The following is a 22,104-nucleotide window of genomic DNA, read 5'->3' on the forward strand; positions in this document are numbered from 1 at the left end:
CCCCCCCCCCCCCCGCTGCAGTATTCCAAACAGGTGGACTCCCGGTTCGGGGCGTACGTGGCCTGCGCCTCCCTCGTCTTTCTCTTCATCTGCTTCATCCAGATGGTCATCGTGCCGCCGTGAGTCCAACACTTTTGGGGAAACGCCGCCATTGTAGATGACTCGGATTTGCCGTGATTAGAAGAGTGGGGGTGACGGTGATTTTGGATTTTGACGTGCTGCAGAAAATATTCAACGACTTTTCATCAACGCACAAAACTGTTGAAAGTAAAATAATCATCACTGTACAGGAGAGGAATTGGCCCCATGACCTCGGGCGGGAACTCGTGTCGGTGACACAACCAGATTTAAGGAAGTTTACGTTTCAAAGAGTAACAAAACATAAACTTTCATTTCACTAAAACCTGAGTTTCCTTGCTGTGTAGAAATCCACCTGCTGTTTCTCAAAACTAACATACGGACCGGTGGACGAAAGTCTAATTCTGGTTAATAACAACCGAACTGATGTTATTTTTTTTTAATCCTCATTGCTTTGCTCATTGTTTCCGATGGTTGTGATGATGTATTACTCACTATAATAATCGCTGACATCTGTAGCGTCGCAGCTCCATCACGACAAAGCGCTGTTGTTGTTGTTGTTGTTGTTGTTGTTTTTCACCGCGCGGCGCCAGAAACGCAACATCATAAATCCTACACACTGTGGTTTTGCTGTAGGGCAAGTCGTTCTGTTTTTTAAGATTATGTTTGATTATGGTTGTTTTGTTTTGTTGAGAAAAACAAATGGGAACAGATTTAGCTCACACAGTTAAAACCCCAAGTGCCCTTGTGTCTTTTTGGCGACGTCGCCATATGCCTTATGATACCAAATGATAAAGATGCCAAAGATATCTTTAATCAAGAGCTCGGCCTTTGATTTTCCTCCGATTTTTTAAAATGCTTCTCTCTCAACATCCTTGTCTCACTATAAAGTTACTATGAAGCGATTCTCTAAATCGTGGCGCCGCACTTTTCCCACACGCCGCTTTGGGTCCTCGCAGCATCCCGCTGTACGTCGCCTCCTTTCTCTTTCGCCTTACGACCGGAATTATGATCCGGGGCGAAGGGAACGAAGGTCGCGTTCGCAGCGCGGACGCCGGAGAGAAGATTGAGTGTCAGCAGCGGGAAACGTGCATCAGAATCAGCGCATCTTCGTACGAGCAGCAGCTCCAGATTCATAAAGCGTCTGTCAGATATGCTGTTGCTGTCTCGCCCCTGATCCCCTCCCTCGCTTCGTTTGAATCTCTTCTGCACTCCAGACTCTTTCTCTCCCGGCCCCGTCGCTCAGTATCGATCTTCTTCTTCTCTGCCTCTTTATTAACCTTTATTCTCCGGGATCCTTCTCGTCCCAGCGCTCCCGCCCCCTTTGTCTTTTACCCCCGTCTCGACCTGCCGGTCCTCCTCCTCCCGCATCGTCTCCTCCTCCTCCTCACTTGCCTCATCGTTTCATCTGCTTTCCCCTTAATCTATTTTCCACTTTCTAATCCCCGTTCTTCTTCCCTGCCGGCGTCTCTTCCCATCACATTCACACACAAAAAAGTGAATCCCATCTTTTTTGGGGGGCTTGACACCGACACAAGGTCGTCGTCACCCCCTGAGCCGAGACACTGATGACAGTATCTCAGAGAAATGAAAATGCAGCCATAAATAAACAGGCGTACTGTCTATAACCACAGCTCGTCTCCCTCTCTGTCGTGTGCAGCTCCAGTCTGATGATCGGCTTCTTCACCACCTGCCTCATTATCCTGACGGCGGTGATGTTCGTCTCGGCCATTTACTGCTGTTTCGGGGTGAGTTGTCGGCGCCGGCGGGAACTCGCCGCCGCTTCGCGTCGCAGACGGGAGACGTTTTGAGTGATTTATAGGACAGGATGATATTCATCTCAAACGTCGTCGTGTACAGAGACGGAAACCGACGGCGTTCCTGTTTCTTCACCCGTTCCCATTCCTCTTATACATAAAGGGGGAAAGTATCAGACGTCGTAGAGACGCGTGTGTTATGTCTGTTGTCAGGGCTGCAGGTTTAATGACATGAGATTTCTGACGACGTCAGCGATCTCGAAATGTTTCACAAACATTCTGCTCTCGTCCAGCAAGTTGATCGACCTAATCGACTGTCATCACCCGACCCAGTATTGTGTCTCAAGTTGTAGTTTTGATGTTCGTGCCCTTCACCTGAGGATTTAAGCAACAGCCGTTAGGTAAAAAATTCTCGTGCACGCGATATACCTCAGGAAGTCCGGAAGTAAAAAACCTGCAAGTGTTGATATATAAGTACACAGCTATACACACAGTATACAGCTGCTGTTGATGAGTCATGGTTCTGTTTGAGTAGGGGGGGGGGGAATCTTTCCGTCAGGGAACATTGTTGCATCTACAGTCATTTCCAAGTGTTTTTTAAAGATTATATTTCATTTAGGGGCTGCAGATGAAATGAGCTAACAGTAATCTTCTGTCTCGTCACTCTCCTCCTCGGCAGCTGTTCCCAGTCGCTCTGCAGATGCTCTCGAAGAAGATCGTCCAGTCGCGACTGAACAGCACCCTGGTGGGCGTCTTCACCATCGTCATCGTCTTTCTCTCTGCCTTCATCAACATTGTGAGTTCTCACTGACAGAAGTCACATTAGGGAGGAGAAAAAAACCTATTCAACAGCTTGCTCACGAACCGTTCACCGGACCTCGCCGACTTTTCCGACTCTTGTCCAGTTCACGTGCAGCAGCCACGACCTGCGGAGCTGCATCCGCGCGGAGCTCAACGTGAGCCTGGACAGCGTCAACGCCTGCCACGCCCACATCCTCAACTTCAGCCTGGACGCGCAGCGCAGCCCCTGTGCAGACGACGCCCTCATCTGCAGCTTTCCTGAGGTACAGGTCTGCGCGCGTGCGTATGTGTGTGTGGGGACAACATTTTGTTTGTTGTCAAGTTGATTCTATGGTACAGGTTTTGGAGGTGCCATGCACAAATGCAAATTTAATGTAAGGAATCATGAGAAATTACTTTATCCAATCATAAAATGTGCTGCAAATGCTACAAGGCAAAATATTCCTAATCTGTCTGTACGTCAGATGAGAAATTACACTTACCACTAACTCAATTATGAGAATTCATATGAAATTAACAACAATTACAAATGAGACATACAAATAATTAGACAGGCACTTGGAGAGCCCCATATCTCCATGTAATTCCAGTTCTTGGATCTGCATATTTATCCGGATCTGCTCCAAAATTGACACTATACCTCCTCGGGTCGGGCCCCACCCCTCCACAACATTTCATGGAAATCGGTTCCGTTGTTTTTGAGTTATCCTGCTGAAAACACTTGATTTCAGTGCGATTCTTCCCACAAGTGATGTCATTCTGAACAGTAGTAGTTGTGATGGTGACTGCGGCCACAATTGTTAACATTCATTTTTTGCAGATAAATGTTTAAATGAATAATAATACGGAGCATAAACCTTCGTACCCAGACATTAAGACGTGCCCTCTCTCCTCCTCCGTCCCCCCGCAGTACTTCTCGTGCTGCGTGCTGCTCAGCCTGCTGGCCTGCTCCGTCTTCCTGCAGGTCAGCAGCCTCGGCAAGCTCTTCCTCATGCTCTTCATCGAGCTGCTCTACCTGCTCATCATGGAGGTGCCCAAAGTGAGCCTGTTCGACAACCAGGACCTGCTGGTCATGGCCAACGCCATCGACGTCGCGTGAGTGCCTCCGCTCCTGCTGCACGTGTGTGTGTGTGTGTGTGTGTGTGTGTGTGTGTGTGTGTGTGTGTGTGTGTGTGTGTGTGTGTGTGTGTGTGTGTGTGTGTGTGTGTGTGTGTGTGTGTGTGTGTGTGTGTGTGTGTGTGTGTGTGTGTGTGTGTGTGTGTGTGTGTGTGTGTGTAAATCTGTAATCTTTTTCGCCGTGTGTCCGACGCTCTAACGCCCGATCGTCTCTCCCCTCTTCCTCCCACCACAGCGAGAACGGAACAAGGTGAGGCTGACCGGCGACCTCTGTTGCCGCGGAGACTCCGTCGTCCCATTACGCTAACTGCGTCATTATGACTCCGCTGCCACAAATGTGGCCCTAACGACCTGACTCTAATGAGGCCAAGTTCCAGCTCGAGTTCTTCTTCACACACATGAAGTATAACTTCACGAAGAAAAACCCTAATGTGTGTGTGTGTGTGTGTGTGTGTGTGTGTGTGTGTGTGTGTGTGTGTGTGTGTTGACCTCCAGCTGCGTGGTGGACTCCAAAGTGCCCCTGAAGATCATGACCCCGGTGGTCATCACCGTCTTCGTGCTCGCCCTCTACCTCCACGCCCAGCAGGTGGAGTCCACCGCCCGACTCGACTTCCTCTGGAAGCTGCAGGTCGGTGCCTGTGTTTCCTGTGGGGGGGGGGACACAGAAACAGATGCATTGTGGGGGATATAAAGGATGTGTCTCCACCATGTCAGTCATAAGATTTTAGGGGCTTTGGTTCAATAAGGTGAAGGGTTCAGGTCGGGCAGGTAATTGTTAAGATTTGGGTGATGCTCATATCTCATAATGTTATTTTTTTACTACTTTGTTAAAGTATGAACTGATTCAGTCTTTTTCACTTACTCCTGAACCCCCTTGTCTCGATGCTCCTCGCCAGGCCACGGAGGAGAAGGAGGAGATGGAGGAGCTGCAGGCCTACAACCGCCGGCTGCTCCACAACATCCTGCCCAAGGACGTGGCGGCGCACTTCCTGCAGCGCGAGCGGCGCAACGACGAGCTCTACTACCAGTCGTGCGAGTGCGTCGCCGTCATGTTCGCCTCCATCAGCAACTTCTCCGAGTTCTACGTGGAGCTGGAGGCCAACAGCGAGGGGGTGGAGTGTCTGCGGCTGCTCAACGAGATCATCGCCGACTTCGACGAGGTGAGAAAGTCCGAGAAGTTGCATGTGTTTGTCCAACGGTGACAACTGGATCCAGTGAACCTGACCTCCTCCACCTGCCCGACACCAGATCATTAGCGAGGACCAGTTCCGGCAGCTGGAGAAGATCAAGACCATCGGCTCCACCTACATGGCGGCCTCCGGCCTCAACGACTCCACGTACGACAAGGTCGGCCGCACGCACATCCGCGCCCTCGCCGACTACGCCATGAGGATGATGGACCAGATGAAGTACATCAACGAGCACTCGTTCAACAACTTCAAGATGAAAATAGGTGAGCGGCGGGCAGAGGAGAGCTTAACTCTCAGAAGAAAAAGACGCTCAGTTGCTAAATTGGAACTGAAGAATTAACTTCCAAATTGATAAACGGTATATTTGTGTGTGTGTGCGTGCGTCTTGTGTTCGTCTCCTTCCTCAGGTCTCAACATTGGCCCCGTGGTTGCCGGGGTGATCGGGGCCAGGAAGCCGCAGTACGACATCTGGGGGAACACGGTGAACGTGGCGAGTCGCATGGACAGCACCGGTGTACCGGAGAGGATCCAGGTGGGACACTGCCCAAAAAATATCTATCTTAACACATCATTTCTCTCTCGTAAAAAATGTAATAAAGTATAACATATAGTTTTAAGATAATATTTTACTTTTCGGGTGGACTTAGAAAAAAGCAGCAAAAATGTAATTAATTTGTGTTGTAAAAAGCAATTGGCGCAATCACATTTAATCTGTCAGAATATTCACTTAAAAATACATTATATAATATATATAAACAAACTTATATATATATATATATATACATATATTAGAGCTTAACAAACGGCTGCCGGCTCGATTCACGACGAGTCCATTCAAGTTGATAAAAAGTGTTAATTACAAATTGCCAGGTTGGTTTTCAGTCAAGTCGGATGTAAAAACCATTAAGCTTAATAACTCAAAAGCAATTTGGACACAGATGGAAATGTTTAATTTGGTCTCATTTGTCTCCAACCGCATCTTCTGAAAAAGCCATTAACCCCGAGAGCAAATACGATCCACAAGAGCAGCCGCTCCACGACTCCATCGACACTTTCACATGTCACTTTCACAATCAATCTATTTAGGGAGATAAATAAAATTTGAATATGTTCTTCACAGTCGCGGTTTATTAGCTTTACATAGAGACTGAGAAAAAACTGTTGATTCATAGTCTCATATCTGCTTATATTCAACAAGTCTGGCAGTTATGTCATATTAAAAATGTTTATTATACACCATATTTATTTATGTGCTTTCCCTGTGCAGGCTGGGAAAGCTCAGTTTTTCAGTTATTTGACCAATCAGAGACGGCTTCCCAAAAAAAGCGACGAATAAGAATTAAGATTAAAACACTTAGATTTTTGTATCGATGTTTGGGTTTCTGACATCTTTACATTTTGGTGAATTATGAGTCAGACTTTGATAATTTGGAGTAAAAATATTCAGATACGATACATCAGCCGATATATTTTTTTTATTAGGAAATTTGGCAATGATTCCTAAGTTGTCGTTATCAAACCCTATATTTTTTTATAGTTTAACCATAAACGTTATAGTAAATAACTATACATAAAAAGAAAACACAAATGCAACAAAATATGTAGAACTAAAATGAATCACAGAAATAAACTTTTTTTTTTCTTATATAAAATCTAAACATTAATCTTTTCTGCGTAGTTTACTCTACAAAATAAAAGTTTTCATATCGGCAAAACACAAACGCTGTGACACATCGTTCACCGGCCAAACAATAAATCGGTCAAGCTCAAATTTTTCAGAACTGATGAAGCAAATCCGTTTTATTTCACCTTAGACGACTAAAACCGCATAAATAACTTTTCAAATCAATTTAACCTGGTAATAAACCCAGACATATCTTTAACTATAAATCACAGAATCAGTGGCGACTGGGAGACATTAGGTGCAAAACAAAGAGAAAATAATGAAAATGCATAAATAATATGAACTAAAAATAATCTCCTCCCATTCTCTGTTCCTTCCTCTCAGGTGACCACTGACCTGTACCAGGTGCTGAGCTCCTACAACTACACGCTGGAGTACAGAGGGGTGGTCACGGTCAAGGGCAAAGGAGACATGATGACCTATTTCCTGACCAGCGGACCCCCCAGCAGTTAACGGCTACACTCACTGACAGAGACACATGTGGGGGGGGGAGCAGCCTCACGGACCTCTGAGGACTGAGACCGAGCGCGGCGCAGGATCCCTCTGGACCCCACGACGACGGATGAGGAACCCCATCCCAAAGCTCGGCCCTGCGGAGGAGGAGGAGCCTGACTCTGACGTCCAGACCAAAGATGTCCAATCAGAGCCCGACAGACAAAGACAGATTTCCCGAAAAGGAGATTTGATTCGCTTCCAATCCGCCCAGATTAATTTTTTTCTTTCTTTTGGGACCAAACCTCTCGGGGGGGGGGGGGGGGGGGGGAGAGACACGGGACTCTTCGTCACTTCCTCCTCCTCTTCCTCTTCTGCCTTTTCCCCTGCTGAAGTAAAACATGTAAAACACACAGTTTTATGTGTACGACTTGATGTACTGTATTGTAAAACACAACTTTGTTGTCCATGTCGTCGTGGCGCAGGGACGGACGATCCCTCCGGAGTGTGTGGACACTCACAGCCGGCGACCACATCCGCCTGTGGTCACGTCGGCGACCCGCTGACCGACGGAGGAGTTGCACTATCTTATCGGTGACGCGTGACGGGAACACGCTGGACTACGCTCACGCTCCCCGTCACGAACTCACGGCGCGGTATCGCCAGCGCGCACACACACACACACACACACACACACACACGCGCGGTTTCACAAACGAGAGGATGTCAACGAAGAAGAGCTTTTTTTTCTAATCTACTCGACATTTTGTATTTCGACTTTCGGAACACCGGACGAACCCCCCTATGAGATATTTTAAGATTCTATATTTTGTACATTAATATATTAGTAGAGAGCTCTATCTATAAACACCGATTGTGTATTCCAGATGTACATACTCTTTATCACGCTCACGTTGGGATGTCAGAGAAAAGTCCCCGCTGGCGTTTTGCCCGGACATGCACCTGAACACCCCCTTTTTTTTTGTTTTCTTTTGTTTTTTTGTTTTTTTTTGATCTGCAGGAAGTGAAGAAAGAAACAGAAAAAGCCATTTTGCACCCCGGTGCATTCAGCCGTCCACCCCCTTCCTGCACCACCACTCCCCCCCCACCCCCTCTCCTTGCTTGCTCAATCAGATGGTACGACCCAATGAATGTCCGGCGATCTCCGATGAGGCCTTTAACATGAACTCTGTGCCACTGCGACGGTGACGATGCTCATCCTGTGGACGGGGGGGGGGGGACACGCCCAAAATGGAAATGTGCCCTTTTATCTGCTGGTTCGTTTGTTTTTCTGTTTCTCATCGGAGCAGTTTTTCTTCAGTATTACAACACTTGTCATGCAACAAGCCGTCTTCAACGTGGCCATAACATATGTTCGTACTACGATGTTGTTGCGTCCGCTGGTTCTGTTTGTCTCGGCCACAGAGTCGCAGAGAGTGTCGCGGTTTTATCCGGAAGGAAGCGGTAAATTTGAGGCGGAAGCTCAAATGATGAGGATATTATTATTATTACTCAAGATTTGTTTTAAATTTGTCAACGCGTCTCATGAGAAACACCAAAATCAACAGTTACAATCATGTGTTACTTTCTGACTTCTCTAGCACTCAACCTTTAACAGTCAACTCTTTCAAACACTAGTGTCAGTGAACGTTACTCAAACGGGAGTAAATGGATCATTTATCTGGACTATTTATTTATTTAAGACTCATTTGTTGGATTATTGTACGAAGGATTGAATTAACCTCAAATACACTGTATGGAGTCTTCACTGTGCCGCTGGAATAATTGTAGACTTTTTAAAAGTTTTTACCCAGTCTATTAATAATCTGATCAATTTTTTAAATATTTTTTTCAAATTGGTGTCGAAAGCGATGCCAAAAAAATCTTTTTAGCATTTTAAAAAAGACCAATCAAAGCCTCAGGACAGTAGCTGGACTTTGATTGGCCCGCTGCAATGTGCTGGTAGACGTCTGGCCAATCAGAGCTTATGAATGAGCTATGTTTCTTCTAATAAAAGATCTTTAGAATGTATCAATTTATCTTAATTAGAAAACAAACGTTTAAATCATAATTCCAGTGGCACACTTCAGGTTCTATTACTGTTTCCATGCTTCTTTTTTTTAAGTTTTATTTTGGACCTGTGACCTGTTCTGGGTTTTGCCCCGCCTCTCGCCCAATGACTGCCTCCCCACCCCCCACCCCCCCACCACCAGGCCAGATAATCCACTATATGACAGATGGAGGGTTTTCGCACAGTGAATACTTGTTAGAGGAACAAATTCATAGTTGATTTTGGTCTTTTCATTGAACTTTGTTCACGGTAAAGAAAAACCAACCTTATTCGTTTGAAGTGTTGATGGTTTCTCAGATATCAAGAGGAACGTTGCTTTGGGCCTGTTCGACTCCTGGTCCTGAGTCTGGTCCGCTCACTCTGCTGGTGTCTGTTGGGCTCATAATGTGTCTGAAACATCACCGCCGCTGCAAAGATCCACGTGATGCTTCCTTTGTCTCACCCGAACGCGGTGCCATTCCGCGCCCCCACTACGTCGAGTCTTTTCTCCCCCTCACCCACTGTTGACTGTGCAGGAATGTGCCATTGGAAAACACCGGGCGGGAGGTTTTGTGGAGCGGAGTCACAGATCTGAGATGAAGGCGGAAACTTGGAACGTGACTGTGGGTGGATGAAAAGAGCAGAAGCAGCCTTTTTCGTTTCTCCAGCTGAGAAACTCCTCGCGGTGGTTTCTGACAAGGTGAGGCAGCTTCAGAGACACAACGAAAAACCTGTGGGTCGTTTTTCATTGTCATGCCAAAACACTATGCTTTCTTTTTCCTTTTTTACAGTTCAATAAACTGCTGAGATTCTTCACAGGTACATGTCGATTCTTTACTGCGTTGTCAGCTGAATAATGCATTTGGATGAATGGCTGTTTGCTTCAGACAGACACAGGAGGGCCAAAAGTATACGGACAACCTATTTTTTTTAGACAATTTTTTTCCCACTGAAGATCCATAAAAATCACTGGAATGTAAAAGTTCATATGTCCACATACTTTTGGCCGCGTACTAGAAGTCAAAAAATCTTTTTAAGATCCATGAGCGTGACCTGGAGCTGTGCTCCTGTAGCCCACCAACAGGTGGCAGCAGCACTACACCATCTGGTTGCTCCACACCAGGTCCTTTTGTCTTCTCTTCATCAGCACCACTGTTTGTACATGATGGAAGAGAAAAGGAAGCAGGGAGATAATTTGCCGATTAGCGCGACTGAGTGGCAACTCATCCGTTACGGCTGTAATATCTATATTTATATATAGAAGTAAGGGAGTAAAGCATGAACTGGGGTTCTTGGTTAATAGTTCATTAAATCACTCTTGATGAGCAGCAGCGCTGGACTGTAATTTAAATCCCATCCTTCATTCATTTAAAATAGAGATTTTAAAGCTGCAGCCGTTCACCACCTGGGTATTTGCCCTGCTTCTCTCTCTCTCTCTGGAGCACGATGTTCAAATCATCTTCAGAGCCTCATAATAATGATTCTGACCTTTTCCAGCAGCCGACCTGTGAACACGACGTTATCACCAGTGACCTTCACTCGAAGCGTGTCGGAGTTCAAATTGTCCTTCGAGTGGCTCTGCAATTTACACCTGCGGCACCGGGGTGACATTCAAACCCACACACTTCCTGCAAAGATAAAAAAAAAATATATATATATACAGTATATATATGGTACATTAATCCACATCCGTAGGAAATTGCTGTTCCTTACAAGTAGGCATCTACAAATAACACTATTTACTATAATCATTATCATAAACCCTCTTGTGTCTCTACAGGTCAAATTTTAAAAAACTACCATTGAAGAAATGTTCAACTGCCTCGGATTCATGAGGCAACAAAAACACGACAATAAGTTTTGTGTTGAAGAATGTTTATCATTGTTATGGTTATGTATAATATACTTTCTTTGACGTTGAATGTTCCAAAGCGGAGAGACGATTCGACCTAATACAAGTTTTCTATTAAAAAACCAAGTGCTCATGAGAAGTCTTCTAAAAAAAGAAAAAGAAACAGTTAAAGCACCTCAGGACTCAGATATGTTTTCAATCCAGTGTTCAAACACATTTCATATCACAAATTTCTTTTCCTGAATTAAATTTACAGTAACTGTTCATTTCCCTATTGTGACCAAATCATTGTGTCTCACTTAACAGTGTACCTTAACACTAAATGTGTATGACGCATACAGCAGTTCACTCCCACGCTTTAAAGACCCAGGAAATCTTTCCATTCTTGCGTAAACCAGTATATGAAATCTTATGAATCATATTTTTATTTTTTTTACTATTCTACACGACACGCCCACTTTCTTCTGTAACTGCTGTGGAAAAAGGAAAAACGTGAACATAAGCAATCAGAGCCAGTGGACTCGGATCAAATCTGAGTCCGAGCCACATTGTTAAAGGAACCATTAGGTCATGTAGGTGTGGTTCGGCTGTCGATGATGAATCATGCGAAGCTGAAGAGCAGCAGTCGTCCCCGGACACATCTGTGGTGCAGATGCCAGACGGACACTGAGGCTGCGTGCGTCCAGCAAAGAGACGCGTTATTTGAAAAAACAAGAGGCATTGTGACAACGTTGGCACCGACTGTTGAGCTTCTCATGAACAATGAAAGGCATGACTCATCCCTCTGCCCTGCTCCTTCTTTACTATTGTTGGTTTGGGAAGGAATCTCACACTGGTTAAAGGAGACATATCATGCTCACATTCAGGTTCATAATTTTAATATGGGTTATTACTTGAAAAGCATTTACATGCTCTAATGTCCAGTAAACATCAGATTCCTCAGACTGTCCAATTCGTGCAGCTCCTCTCTCCAGCCTCTGTCTGAAACACTTTGTTTAATCTCCTGTCTCTTTAAGATGAAGCCCAGTCTGCTCTGATTGGTCAGCTGGTCTCAGTATTATAATTGGTCAACCGTTTCCAGTGCGTGTAGGAAATTTACTTGCGTTACCCGGCTTTGTTGGGGGGTGTTGCCAGACTAGCCGCTAGACGGGCTTAATGCACTTCTGTAAAATGGTGACGTCACCACGTTACGGAAGCATCGTCAGGAGCAGAGTTTTCTTTCAGGAAGAGGAGTCGGACTTTGAAACCCTTCTACAAACACAAAAAAACCTTTAACAGACTGGAGGAGAGGGAGAAACTGAAAAAACTAACCTAATTTGTCTCCGATAAATGTGGCATCTCCTGATTATAATGACGTTAAATGTGATTCCAAGATGCAAACACGTCTGAAGCGAGAGGATCGGTGGCGGTGGGGATGATGTGGGTTGTTTTTGGGGGGGGGGGGGGGGGGGGGGGGGGGCAGCACTGCTGCACTGATGATTCCCCCCACCTCTGGCCTCGACTACACAGCCAGTATCTCCACTGCTGCCAACGCAGACTTGTTTATTAACAGTGTCACTTGACTCTGGCGCACGCTGGAGGCTGTGTGGGCGACGACGTGGGGAGTGAATGCTAACAGGCTGTTTGTGTCTGCAGGAGCAGGAGCGGCTCGGTGACAGGCAGATGCAAAAAGAAAAGAAAACTAAACAAGTCAACCAATCAAATTTGGGAAAAAAATCGCTTGCCAACCCACAAATCCGTAAATAAATAGCTAAAATCTTCTCTGCAAAATAAGATATGATAATTGGCTCCTGAATTCAGAATACACCAAAAACTGAAATGATATATAAAAACATGAGGCAGCATTGCATAGTTTGAAGGCGAGACCTAAACCAGAGTCCTGCACCAGGTCTGATGACCACGGGCACGTGTGCAAAAAGTGCCGGGGAAATTTTGCTTAATTTTTTTGGACACGAGCAGGACGATGGTAAAAAATAAATAAAAAAACTAAACAAAAAAACAAAACCTGACCAAAAAGAAACGTGTCCACAGCTCATAAATGGAACTCTGTCGTCTCCAACGTCTGGTCAACTTCTTCTCACCTGTGGGAGTGAGAAGTGTCTGATTTGAAATAACTATTTTGCTGTGTCCTCGTAATATCTTGAAGGAAAAAGGAGGTTTTACATTCCTCAAAGTAAGATATTTAAAAACCTGTATCTTCTGCGTTGGTACTTGAACTAGAACAGCCCTTCAGACAGTGAGTCTGAAGCTGAGTTTGGTGATAAGTGGATGTACGGTTTACACACGACAGGTTGAGTTCAATACTTAAATTGTGAACGTGCTGTGAGAGCAGAGCAGGACAAAACTGAGCATCCTCTTTGCAGGACTCTGACCTAAGCTGCAGCCGCAATGGAAGAAAGCAAAAGTAAAAGTCTCGGGGAACAGACGACTTCTCGAATCAATCCAACAAGATCCACGGATGAGTCGAGGCTGCGGCAGAGTCCTCACATCCGTCCACTGGTGCTCAGACAGGGCCAGCGCCGCCCTCTGCTGCATCTCCAGGGCTTATGTGAGACGTCTGAATCAGAAAGGTCCGTTTGTCCTTTAGTTTTTGTGTTCGTCAGACGTTATAGTCCGGCGCTTTGCCCTGCGGTTGCCTCAGTTTGATCTGCAGGGTCATGAAGGCGGCCACGGCCACGTGGAAGAGGATCTGCCACATGTTCCTCAGCTCGTACAGATACATGTTGGACAGGCAGATGAGCGCGAACGCCAGGAAGGACTTACTGTTCCTCCAGACAGAGAAGTAGGCGAACAGGAAGCACTGAAAGGAAGAGCGGCACAGGAGAATGTGAAGCTAGCATTGGTCATCGTTATTCAAGAAATCCTCTGACTCCAGATACTTATCTAAGAGAAGAAATATGAATCTAACAAAAGGGGAAGATGAAAACGTTTCAGAGGAGGTGGTGGGGCTGAACTGCATTGTGGCTCGTGCTAATGTTAGTCTAGCTGACAGGCTGCTGAGCTGTAAAGTGCAGGGTCATTAGTCAGCCAGTCGGCCGGTGATGAGCTGCTCTTACCGCAGACTATCACTTACCTGATACAGACAGGCCGCTGTGCCGAGGAAGAAGGCAATCACATAATTAAAGTCTTCATCGTCGTTCTGCAGACAGAAAGAAAAGTTGTTTTTAGCTCCAGTCCTCCATTGTCTAGACAAGGCATCACGTAACCGATATGCCCTAATAGGAAAATTCATAGGTTTCCATTGCTCTTTTTTTAATTTGGTTAAATAATATTATTTAATATATTATGGCAATTACAGTTTGAAGAAACAGAATGGATAGGATACAGCCAACTGACACTATAATATTCTGAAATAAAAATTCTGATTTGAGACTTTTGGTCGAGAGCTCCTTAAACAAACACTTCCTTCCATCCCCGAGCAACGGCGGATTCGACACTTCCCCGGCTCGACCGATCCCAGGATTCATTGCGTGCCGCTGACAAACGAACATTTGAAATCGTGGGCAACTGCAGCTCCGTTGCTAGGTGACAGCTGTGAGGGCGGAGCATACTGGTGACCGCAAATCCACCGTAGACCAGACCGTCTTATGGCCTGTCGGCCACCCGAATTGGGACGCTGCTACAATGTCAGTAATTACAACTGATTGTTTGGGTAATAATTTAATCTTCTCGCCTTCTGTTTCTTGTGATTTCTTTTGTTTGCAATGTTCCTCAGATCTCAGGAACTAAAAGTTTGTTATCGCCATCATAACTTCCAGTTAAACCAGAGTTTCCCTTTATGAGCGTACCTGTAGTATGCTCTCGATAGCGTGGACGCCTCGCAGCAGGTTCAGGCCTCCACAGAGGACACTGAGCACACAGGACACGATGCCCGGGAGAGTCACTGGCTCCAGCATCTGTGTGGGGGCTGCAGGAGAGAGAGAGAACGGACACTTTATCACAGACTACAAAAGCGTAATGAAGAAAAAAAGTGCTTATAACAAGACCTATGTATTCTACGAAAAAGTAATTCTTTATTTAAAAAAAACACAATAGGCAGGATAAAAAGATAAATCGTTGAACAAGAACGATAAGCCAAACAAACACTGTTTTAAAAATCTGCTGACATCCAGAACATTCTGGCACAGTAAAAGGAGGGATCCATAACTATGATCAGATAAGCATACTGCAAGCCCTGGGACCAAAAATATTTATGTTCTCAGGAAACGGGAGACCGGCAGGGGGAGTGAACAAAGGCGTGGAGAGCCGCTCTGACGCGGCGTCACTGAGCTCGGGGGCAGCCGAGGTGTGACGGATCGTACAGGAGCCGGAGGATCTGAGCCGCAGAGAAACACGGGAACACTTCGACTGACCACATGACATAAACATGTATTTGAGGCTTTTTTACTGAAAAACACCTTGTTTATTAAAGAGTTGTGTGTGTGCTGCTGCAGCAGCGCAGGGTCCTACCTATGCCCTTGTACTTGGAGGGCCTGTGCACGGAGAATCCGTTGACGGCCTGCAAGTCCTCGGGGGAGAGCTGGTAGGGCGGTCGCAGCCTGATCTCCGTCTGCATGTCAGACAGGTTGATCTTGGTGGACAGCGAACGGGGGCTGTTGTAGCGCTGCTTGGTCTTCTGGATGAAGGTGTCTGACGGACCGCGGTTCGCACAACAACAAGGTGGTTAGTGACACGTGGAGAGAAAAAGGGGGGTAGACAGATTGTTTGTATCGGAGACATCTTCTCTCAGGGTTAATGCAAAAATAATTTATTCTTTGATACTGAAATGTTTGTTTACCAAACTGATACAACAGTTTAGATTATTTAGTGTTTGAGTCATTTATAAAGTTTACATGAGAAGCATTCTTTCAAATTTTGATGATTTGCTGCTTTTGCCCGATCGTATCGTTACAAATTAGGGTTTTGGATCATTGGTTGAACAAACACGTGGCCTTTGAGATTTTTTGTGAAGGACATTTTGATACTTAAAAATTGTAACAATGATGAAAAAATAAGCACGACCAAGACTGTCTGTATAAAAAAAAGAAACAGCAGTTCCACATCTATCTAAAAACAAACTTTAACATGTGGCTAGTTTTGGAAGAGACACTGGTTCATCTTCTTATTTCACATTAGAACTTTTACAATAATCTTCATGAACAAAGTCACCGTCACCTTTTGACTCTGAGCAACTGACAACATTTACGATGTGATACTTAGAAAAATAAACAGGCTGTAATAATCAATTAATCTGTCGATTTTTCTCGATTAATCAATTGTTTGGTCTATAAAATGTCATAAAATGGTGAAAAATGTCACACACCAAAGATATTAAGTTTACAGTCACAGAGGAGCAAAGAAACCAGAGAATATTCTCATAAAAAAGATTATCAAAATAGCTGGCGATTAATTTAGTAGTCGATTACTGATCGATTAACTGTTGCAGCTCTGGAGCTCACTCACCAAATTCGATGAAGGAGTACGGCCGCACGACGGTACTGATCCGCTTGGGCTCGTAGGTGACAATGAACTCCTTCTGCAGCTCGTCCAGGAAGCAGAAGGCGAGCACGTTGGGGTAGTTGGCGGTGCAGACCATCAGGTATCCGACACCCAGTGAGCTTGTGAAGCTGAAACACACAACATTATTAACTTTTCATACGCTGCACACAAAAAAACTCTGGCTAAATACAGTCAAGATTATAGAAAACAACAACAACACAAAGGTGTTTCATAAAATTATTTCAGTACATTTGTGCCGACACTCTCACAGTCACACATCTAGTCGGAGGAAAAATAACTTTAAGTGAGAATCAGAAGCACCTGAGCAGACGCCGACTTTGGGCCCTGCAGCTTTAATTATTACACTGAGCACAAATTAAATTCCCCCAGATAGAAAAGACTTGTACATTATCTGAACAGCTCTCAACACAACTGAGGGGGAAATCGGTTATCACGTCGAAATGGATGTGGAACATAAATGTCAACAAATAGAACAAGTGTTAAAGATAAATGAAGAACTCCTGTGTAGCTGCAGGCAACAGACTTATATATATATATATATAAATATAAATATCAAGTTTTGTCAACAGTGATCTGAGTGTATCGTGAATAAGAAGCCGACTGCAGTGAAGTGAAGTTAATTTCTGAAGCCCTGTTCAAGACCTGCCGTCAAAAAGGGTTTCACAATTAAAAGACAGAAACACAAACAAAAGATAAGTGTCTAAAAAGAGAATAAAAGCAAAGACAAAAAGAAATCAGGATTAGAGTCACGAAAACATGTGAGAGAGAGAGAGAGAGGAGTGTGTCAAAAGTCAATGTTCAGCTTCAACTAGTGCATCAGCACCTCCGACGTCCTTCTGGGGGACAAATCTGTTTTCCATTATCCCGACTCTCTCCAGACAGGATGATGCACAGATCGATGCGCAAGACAGATGAGGAAAATATGTCATAAACTCACAGCTGAGTAAAAAGATTAAATAACTCTAGATTAGAGGTAAAAACTGATGATGCATAGATGAGTTACAGCATGATTATGTTTAAATATTATGGAATGTAAAGAAATCTTTGTCCCTAAATCTGAGGTAAATTCGTGAAATAAAAAGATATCACAGGACAAATTAACCTGCCTCGTTCGTGACCTTCACCTTCGATTGACCTCCTCTTCATCAGCTGCTCCGGGCTCTCGCTCATTAAAGAGGCTCTGTTTTGTTTTGAAAGGTCTAAGCTGACTCACTTGATGGCTGATTTAAAAGTTTATTCTGAGGTCACGTCCTCTGTTTTAATAAGAACTAATTAGCTCTGGACAAACAGAGTTCGAGAGCAATTCAAAGCGTTTCCCCGAGCACTGGCAGAGCTTTCAGAAAATTAAAAACCTAGCTGTCAAATCACTCTAACTAAAAAAAAAAGAAGAAGCATTTTTCCATTAAAATTTGTGTTGGGGGTTCAAGTAGACGTGAGGGGGGAACTGTCAGCAATTGACTGTTAAGTCACCTGTGCGTCCACTTTGGACGAAGATGCAGAAAAAAATGATATATTTCTGTTTTTGAAAACGTATAAAGCAAATTCATTCAAAGTTCCACATCACGTGCAGCTGATAAATTATGTTTCTAATTTGCTAACAATTATCCACATCCATTGGTTTATGTCCTGAAGGGTAAAACATCAGGGCATTTAATCAACAGTTGATGAGACCTACTTGACATTGTACGGCCCCGTCTTTAGGGTGCAGCGGTCGGGGAACTGGCTGAGTTTTTTGGAGAGACCTTTCAGGTGCCTCTTGGTCTCCTGGAGCTCTTTGTCCTGCTCGTAGTCCGTGGACGCGGAGAGCGGCAGGCCGTCGCCGACCCGGACCACAGACGCAAACACCACCATCGACATCTTACAGCTCTGACAGTCTCGCAGAAGGCCTGCGAACAAGATGAAATGAAAGCATGTTGAGGAGTTGGAACTGCGATCTGACTCAAAGGGCATAAGGTCTATTCAAACTAATATGTGTCATGGACATTCAGTCCTTGTTCCCCCGAGGAACCATCCTACATGGTTCAAGCAAAACTATTGAACTGAACTGATGTTCTTCTAACCCAAAACATAAAGCATTTCAAACCTATAGTCTATAACAAATTGAGTTGAACGTATAGAACTCAGGTACCATTTATTTTGCGGTATGGATTATGTAAATTATCATTAAGCTGCAATAACTGCTAACCCTACTTTATTACTTGCTAGAAAAGGCTTGAGCAGACATTCAGTTCATTCTCTCATCAACTAATGTGACATATCTAAAACAGTTAAAACATCTTAGGAGAGATATAATGGAAAATAAAGGCAACACACTTTATGAGCTGGCCCCACCATGGAAACCCCCATTTGGAAAAAAGTATCATTTAGTTTGTTGGGGCTTTTGTTTCAAACAGTTCACAATGCTCCTGTATTGACACCAAAAATCGATCATGATAATGATTATATGTCTCTTGCATGTGCTTTGAATGACTTTCTGTCCCCTGACAATGACGTCATCTCAAAACCCGACGTACGTACGATACGTATAAGAGGCCAAATATCTTTCATCGTCTATCTATCTTTCTTTTGTCGAAGCACTCGAGACACCCATGAATCCCATGAGCTCGGGTTTCTGAGAGTGTTTTCCCATTACGCTTTCCAAAAGGTTGTGTCAGGACCACGGACAGCTCCTGTGGCTGAATGAGAGGAAGCACAAGACATCAGGTCGTGATCGCTTGCCTCCAGTGCTCCCGTGGCAAAGCACGAACATTGCAAAGCCCCAAAGCAACATTCACAGACCTCAGAGTTATAACACGATTGAATGATTAAAGGCCCCACAACCACAACAACAACAACCACAACAACAACAACAACAACAAGACATTACGACGACGTGTTGTCAGAGGAGAAGACGTTAGCTCGGACAGTGAGTCAGGTCAGCTAGCTAGAGGAGTTAGCTTTGTTTACATGTCACGACGCTGCCAGACGAAGTCCGCGCGTCAGCTACGAGTGTCGTATGTTCTTCACACTTATTTCCAAAACACCAGCAAGCCACTTTACATCACAGATGAAACATTCGCACTGGCTCCATCGGAGATGATTAGCCACCGGAAGTCAAATGAGCTAATTCCCTGCACGCTAACGTTAGCATGCTAGGGAGCTAGCGGCTAGCTGCTATGCGCACCCACAACTCAGGAGCAACGATATGAGCGAAACCGAAGGAAACATTAATGTCCTATAATCCAATTATGTTGAATAGTAAGTTGTGCACTCAATACCTGGCAGACGTGTGCAGCGTCATGCAGACACCCGCGATATGCTGCTCCGTGAGCAGGACGCAGTTAGCGAGCCACAAGCTAGCGGCGACGATCCTTGGCGTTTACGTGGCTGCTTCGCTTTGCATTGTGGGTAAAGGAAAGACTACTTTCGCTGGTTGAAACGATGATTTGTAAAACATCTGGATTATTTTTAATCTCGTCCGGTTTTTAATTTAACATAGTTGGATAGAATTTAATAATTTTTTATTCCCGTTTGTATTAGAAGAATTCACATTCAAATCGTACATGACAGCTTCATTTGCATAGATGAGCCACATTCTCATCTCTGAACTCACTCGTCTCGTGTCGACTCACGCCGTCGCATTATTATATCGTTGCAATATCTTGTGTCTATTATAGAAAGTTTGATTTTGTCAAGTTTTTGTTCTCCGACAATAATTTTAATTATAACACATATAACTAACTACTAAAAGTTTTATGACATATTGTAATATGTAATATTTTAAAATGCAATTTTGATAACATGTTGTTTTTTTTATTTCATATATTTTTTTCTTCTTCTTTTCCTCACGATTTATGTCTTTTGATTTTTTTTGTCCTTCGAATAAAGTTGCAAATTTGTCTCCAATCTTATGGAGTTTATAATAACTAACTATTTTGTTCTTGGTATTATTTCTTTAGTTGTTATTTTTTACTTTAAATTACCTGAAAAAAACAGGGCCATGAGGACATCCTGTAGCACTGAAACAAAGTTACATAATATTCTAAAATAAAATGTGAAACAAGATAATGGAAAACATAAACACAACAGTGCAAAACATAAAAGCAAGCCTATCAGTGCTGGGAGCTATAAGAGATGATCATATACTATATATAGATAACACATTATAACAAAACGCTACTTAATAGATATATTCTACAGTCCAACAAGGTTGGTAGACCGTAAACATATTACTCTATTCAATAACTTCTCCCTTACTGAGTTTGTTAATATTCATGAGCTCATTAACTTTGTGTTTCTTGATTTAGATTTTCACTTCATCATTTTACTTCATTTGAATTCCTATTGCTACTTTCCCCACTGAAATCCAGATACAAATTAGCTGTACCTGCAAGGATCTGATGCCGAGACTCTTTCTCCTTCTTTAAAATATTGCAATTAAAATAACATGAAAAATGAATGTGTTCCCAGAGCCTGCCAAAACTTCACTCCTTCCTGCAATGGGGCCATTCGCCGGCATCAGCATTTTTTCCTCCTCTGCTGTTACAATATGGACAAAATCTCAACGGAAAAAAAGGCGAGAAGGAAATGAAAACAATACAGGGACAGTTATTGGCCTCATCCTTCACACGATACCTATGCAATCTCCCCAGAGCCCCGGCAATGTGTCAGCCCTGAAGGGACCTCCTCACCGTCCCGTCCCTCGCGGGGCTTTGTGCCAGAGAGTGTGTGGGGGGAGAGAGGAGACGGATGATGGATGTCTGCTCGCTGCTGACAGGTTGATGAATTGCCACGGGTCTCAGCCAGTGTTCGGAGTGTGGGGGGGGGGGGAATGTCAGCGGTGAGGAAGGCAGTGTTGTCATTCACAGTGACACCGTCGTAACAGGTGTGCAAACACGTCCGCGTTCACATGCATCAGCGGCGGCAAGTTTTGCCCTTTCCCAGGGTGTCGTCATCATTATACAGGCTCAGCTTTGAACTCAGCCAGTCTCGAGAAACCATGACATGTCTAAAAATATACATTTGGGAACAATCTCTTGGTTTCGACTGCAGGACTTTTGGACATTTCCCCCCCCCCCCCCCCACTAGAAATTCATGAAATTTATCTCCTACTATTTTCAATCTCAGCTTTTAGTAAATTGAAAAATGCAGTAACTATATTCCTTAACACAGGGAGGAGGCCGGTGGCCGCTGGCAAATGAGATAAAACATACAGGAGATACACCATCTTTACCATAGAGGTCGTCTCCACAATAAATACCCAGAGAGTCTATTCGTTCAAAGGTTTGTTCACTTCCTCTTGATGGTTTCAACTGTCAGACAATAGTCAGGACTTTACATTTTCATTGTACAGCTGTTATGGATCTGCTCAATGATAATTTACCAATTTCTATTAGCGATATCGTAAAAAAAAAAAGGAAAAAGTGTTGAATAACAGCTCCATTGATTTCTACGGAGAGTAAAAAAAAATAAAAAATAGTGATCTTACAGCAAAGAATGCAGATCATTTTCAAATGAGCTAAAAAATCTGAAATGTATTTCTCTGCAAGCAGCGCATTTATTCCACTGTTCTGGTGTTTGGGGCCAATTTGTCCCAGTGTCAGCAGTGTTGAATGGCTTAACGATATAACAATAGATAGTAATAGGACGGGACTTTGAGTGTGTAC

At 44.1% G+C, this 22,104-nt stretch overlaps 2 protein-coding genes across 5 annotated transcripts in view; one reads left to right on the top strand and one right to left on the bottom strand.

The window, feature by feature from the left end:
• The window catches only part of adcy5 (adenylate cyclase 5), a 60,167-nt gene extending 50,237 nt beyond the window's left edge, over positions 1–9,930 (top strand). For 2 of the 3 annotated variants that reach the window (XM_035604523.2, XM_035604524.2), the window contains exons 11-21: positions 22–119; positions 1,739–1,826; positions 2,515–2,631; positions 2,741–2,899; positions 3,547–3,731; positions 3,988–4,002; positions 4,248–4,380; positions 4,649–4,912; positions 5,001–5,205; positions 5,350–5,474; positions 6,951–9,930. In XM_035604523.2, coding sequence (XP_035460416.1) covers positions 22–119; positions 1,739–1,826; positions 2,515–2,631; positions 2,741–2,899; positions 3,547–3,731; positions 3,988–4,002; positions 4,248–4,380; positions 4,649–4,912; positions 5,001–5,205; positions 5,350–5,474; positions 6,951–7,079 — 1,518 coding nt within the window. In that variant the 3' untranslated portion in view covers positions 7,080–9,930. The remainder of the gene's footprint in view (positions 1–21; positions 120–1,738; positions 1,827–2,514; positions 2,632–2,740; positions 2,900–3,546; positions 3,732–3,987; positions 4,003–4,247; positions 4,381–4,648; positions 4,913–5,000; positions 5,206–5,349; positions 5,475–6,950) is intronic. The other variant, XM_047337330.1, reaches the window with a different exon arrangement.
• Positions 9,931–12,405: 2,475 nt separating this feature from the next.
• On the bottom strand, positions 12,406–20,165 carry sec22a (SEC22 homolog A, vesicle trafficking protein). Of its 2 annotated transcripts, none has more exons than XM_035604527.2 (7): positions 19,717–20,165; positions 18,135–18,345; positions 16,403–16,566; positions 15,410–15,589; positions 14,749–14,867; positions 14,034–14,099; positions 12,406–13,760 (listed from the first exon to the last, which is right to left on the bottom strand). In XM_035604527.2, the coding sequence occupies exons 2-7, from the start codon at positions 18,314–18,316 to the stop codon at positions 13,560–13,562; spliced, it is 912 nt and encodes a 303-aa protein (XP_035460420.1). In that variant the 5' UTR covers positions 18,317–18,345; positions 19,717–20,165; the 3' UTR covers positions 12,406–13,559. The 2 variants fall into 2 exon arrangements, with proteins under 2 accessions (XP_035460420.1, XP_035460421.1); XM_035604528.2 differs by lacking the exon at positions 19,717–20,165 and adding an exon at positions 18,773–18,791.
• Between the last annotated feature and the right edge of the window lie 1,939 nt (positions 20,166–22,104).

The sequence above is a fragment of the Scophthalmus maximus genome, chromosome 14, assembly GCF_022379125.1.
Source record: "Scophthalmus maximus strain ysfricsl-2021 chromosome 14, ASM2237912v1, whole genome shotgun sequence".
NCBI lineage: Eukaryota > Metazoa > Chordata > Actinopteri > Pleuronectiformes > Scophthalmidae > Scophthalmus > Scophthalmus maximus.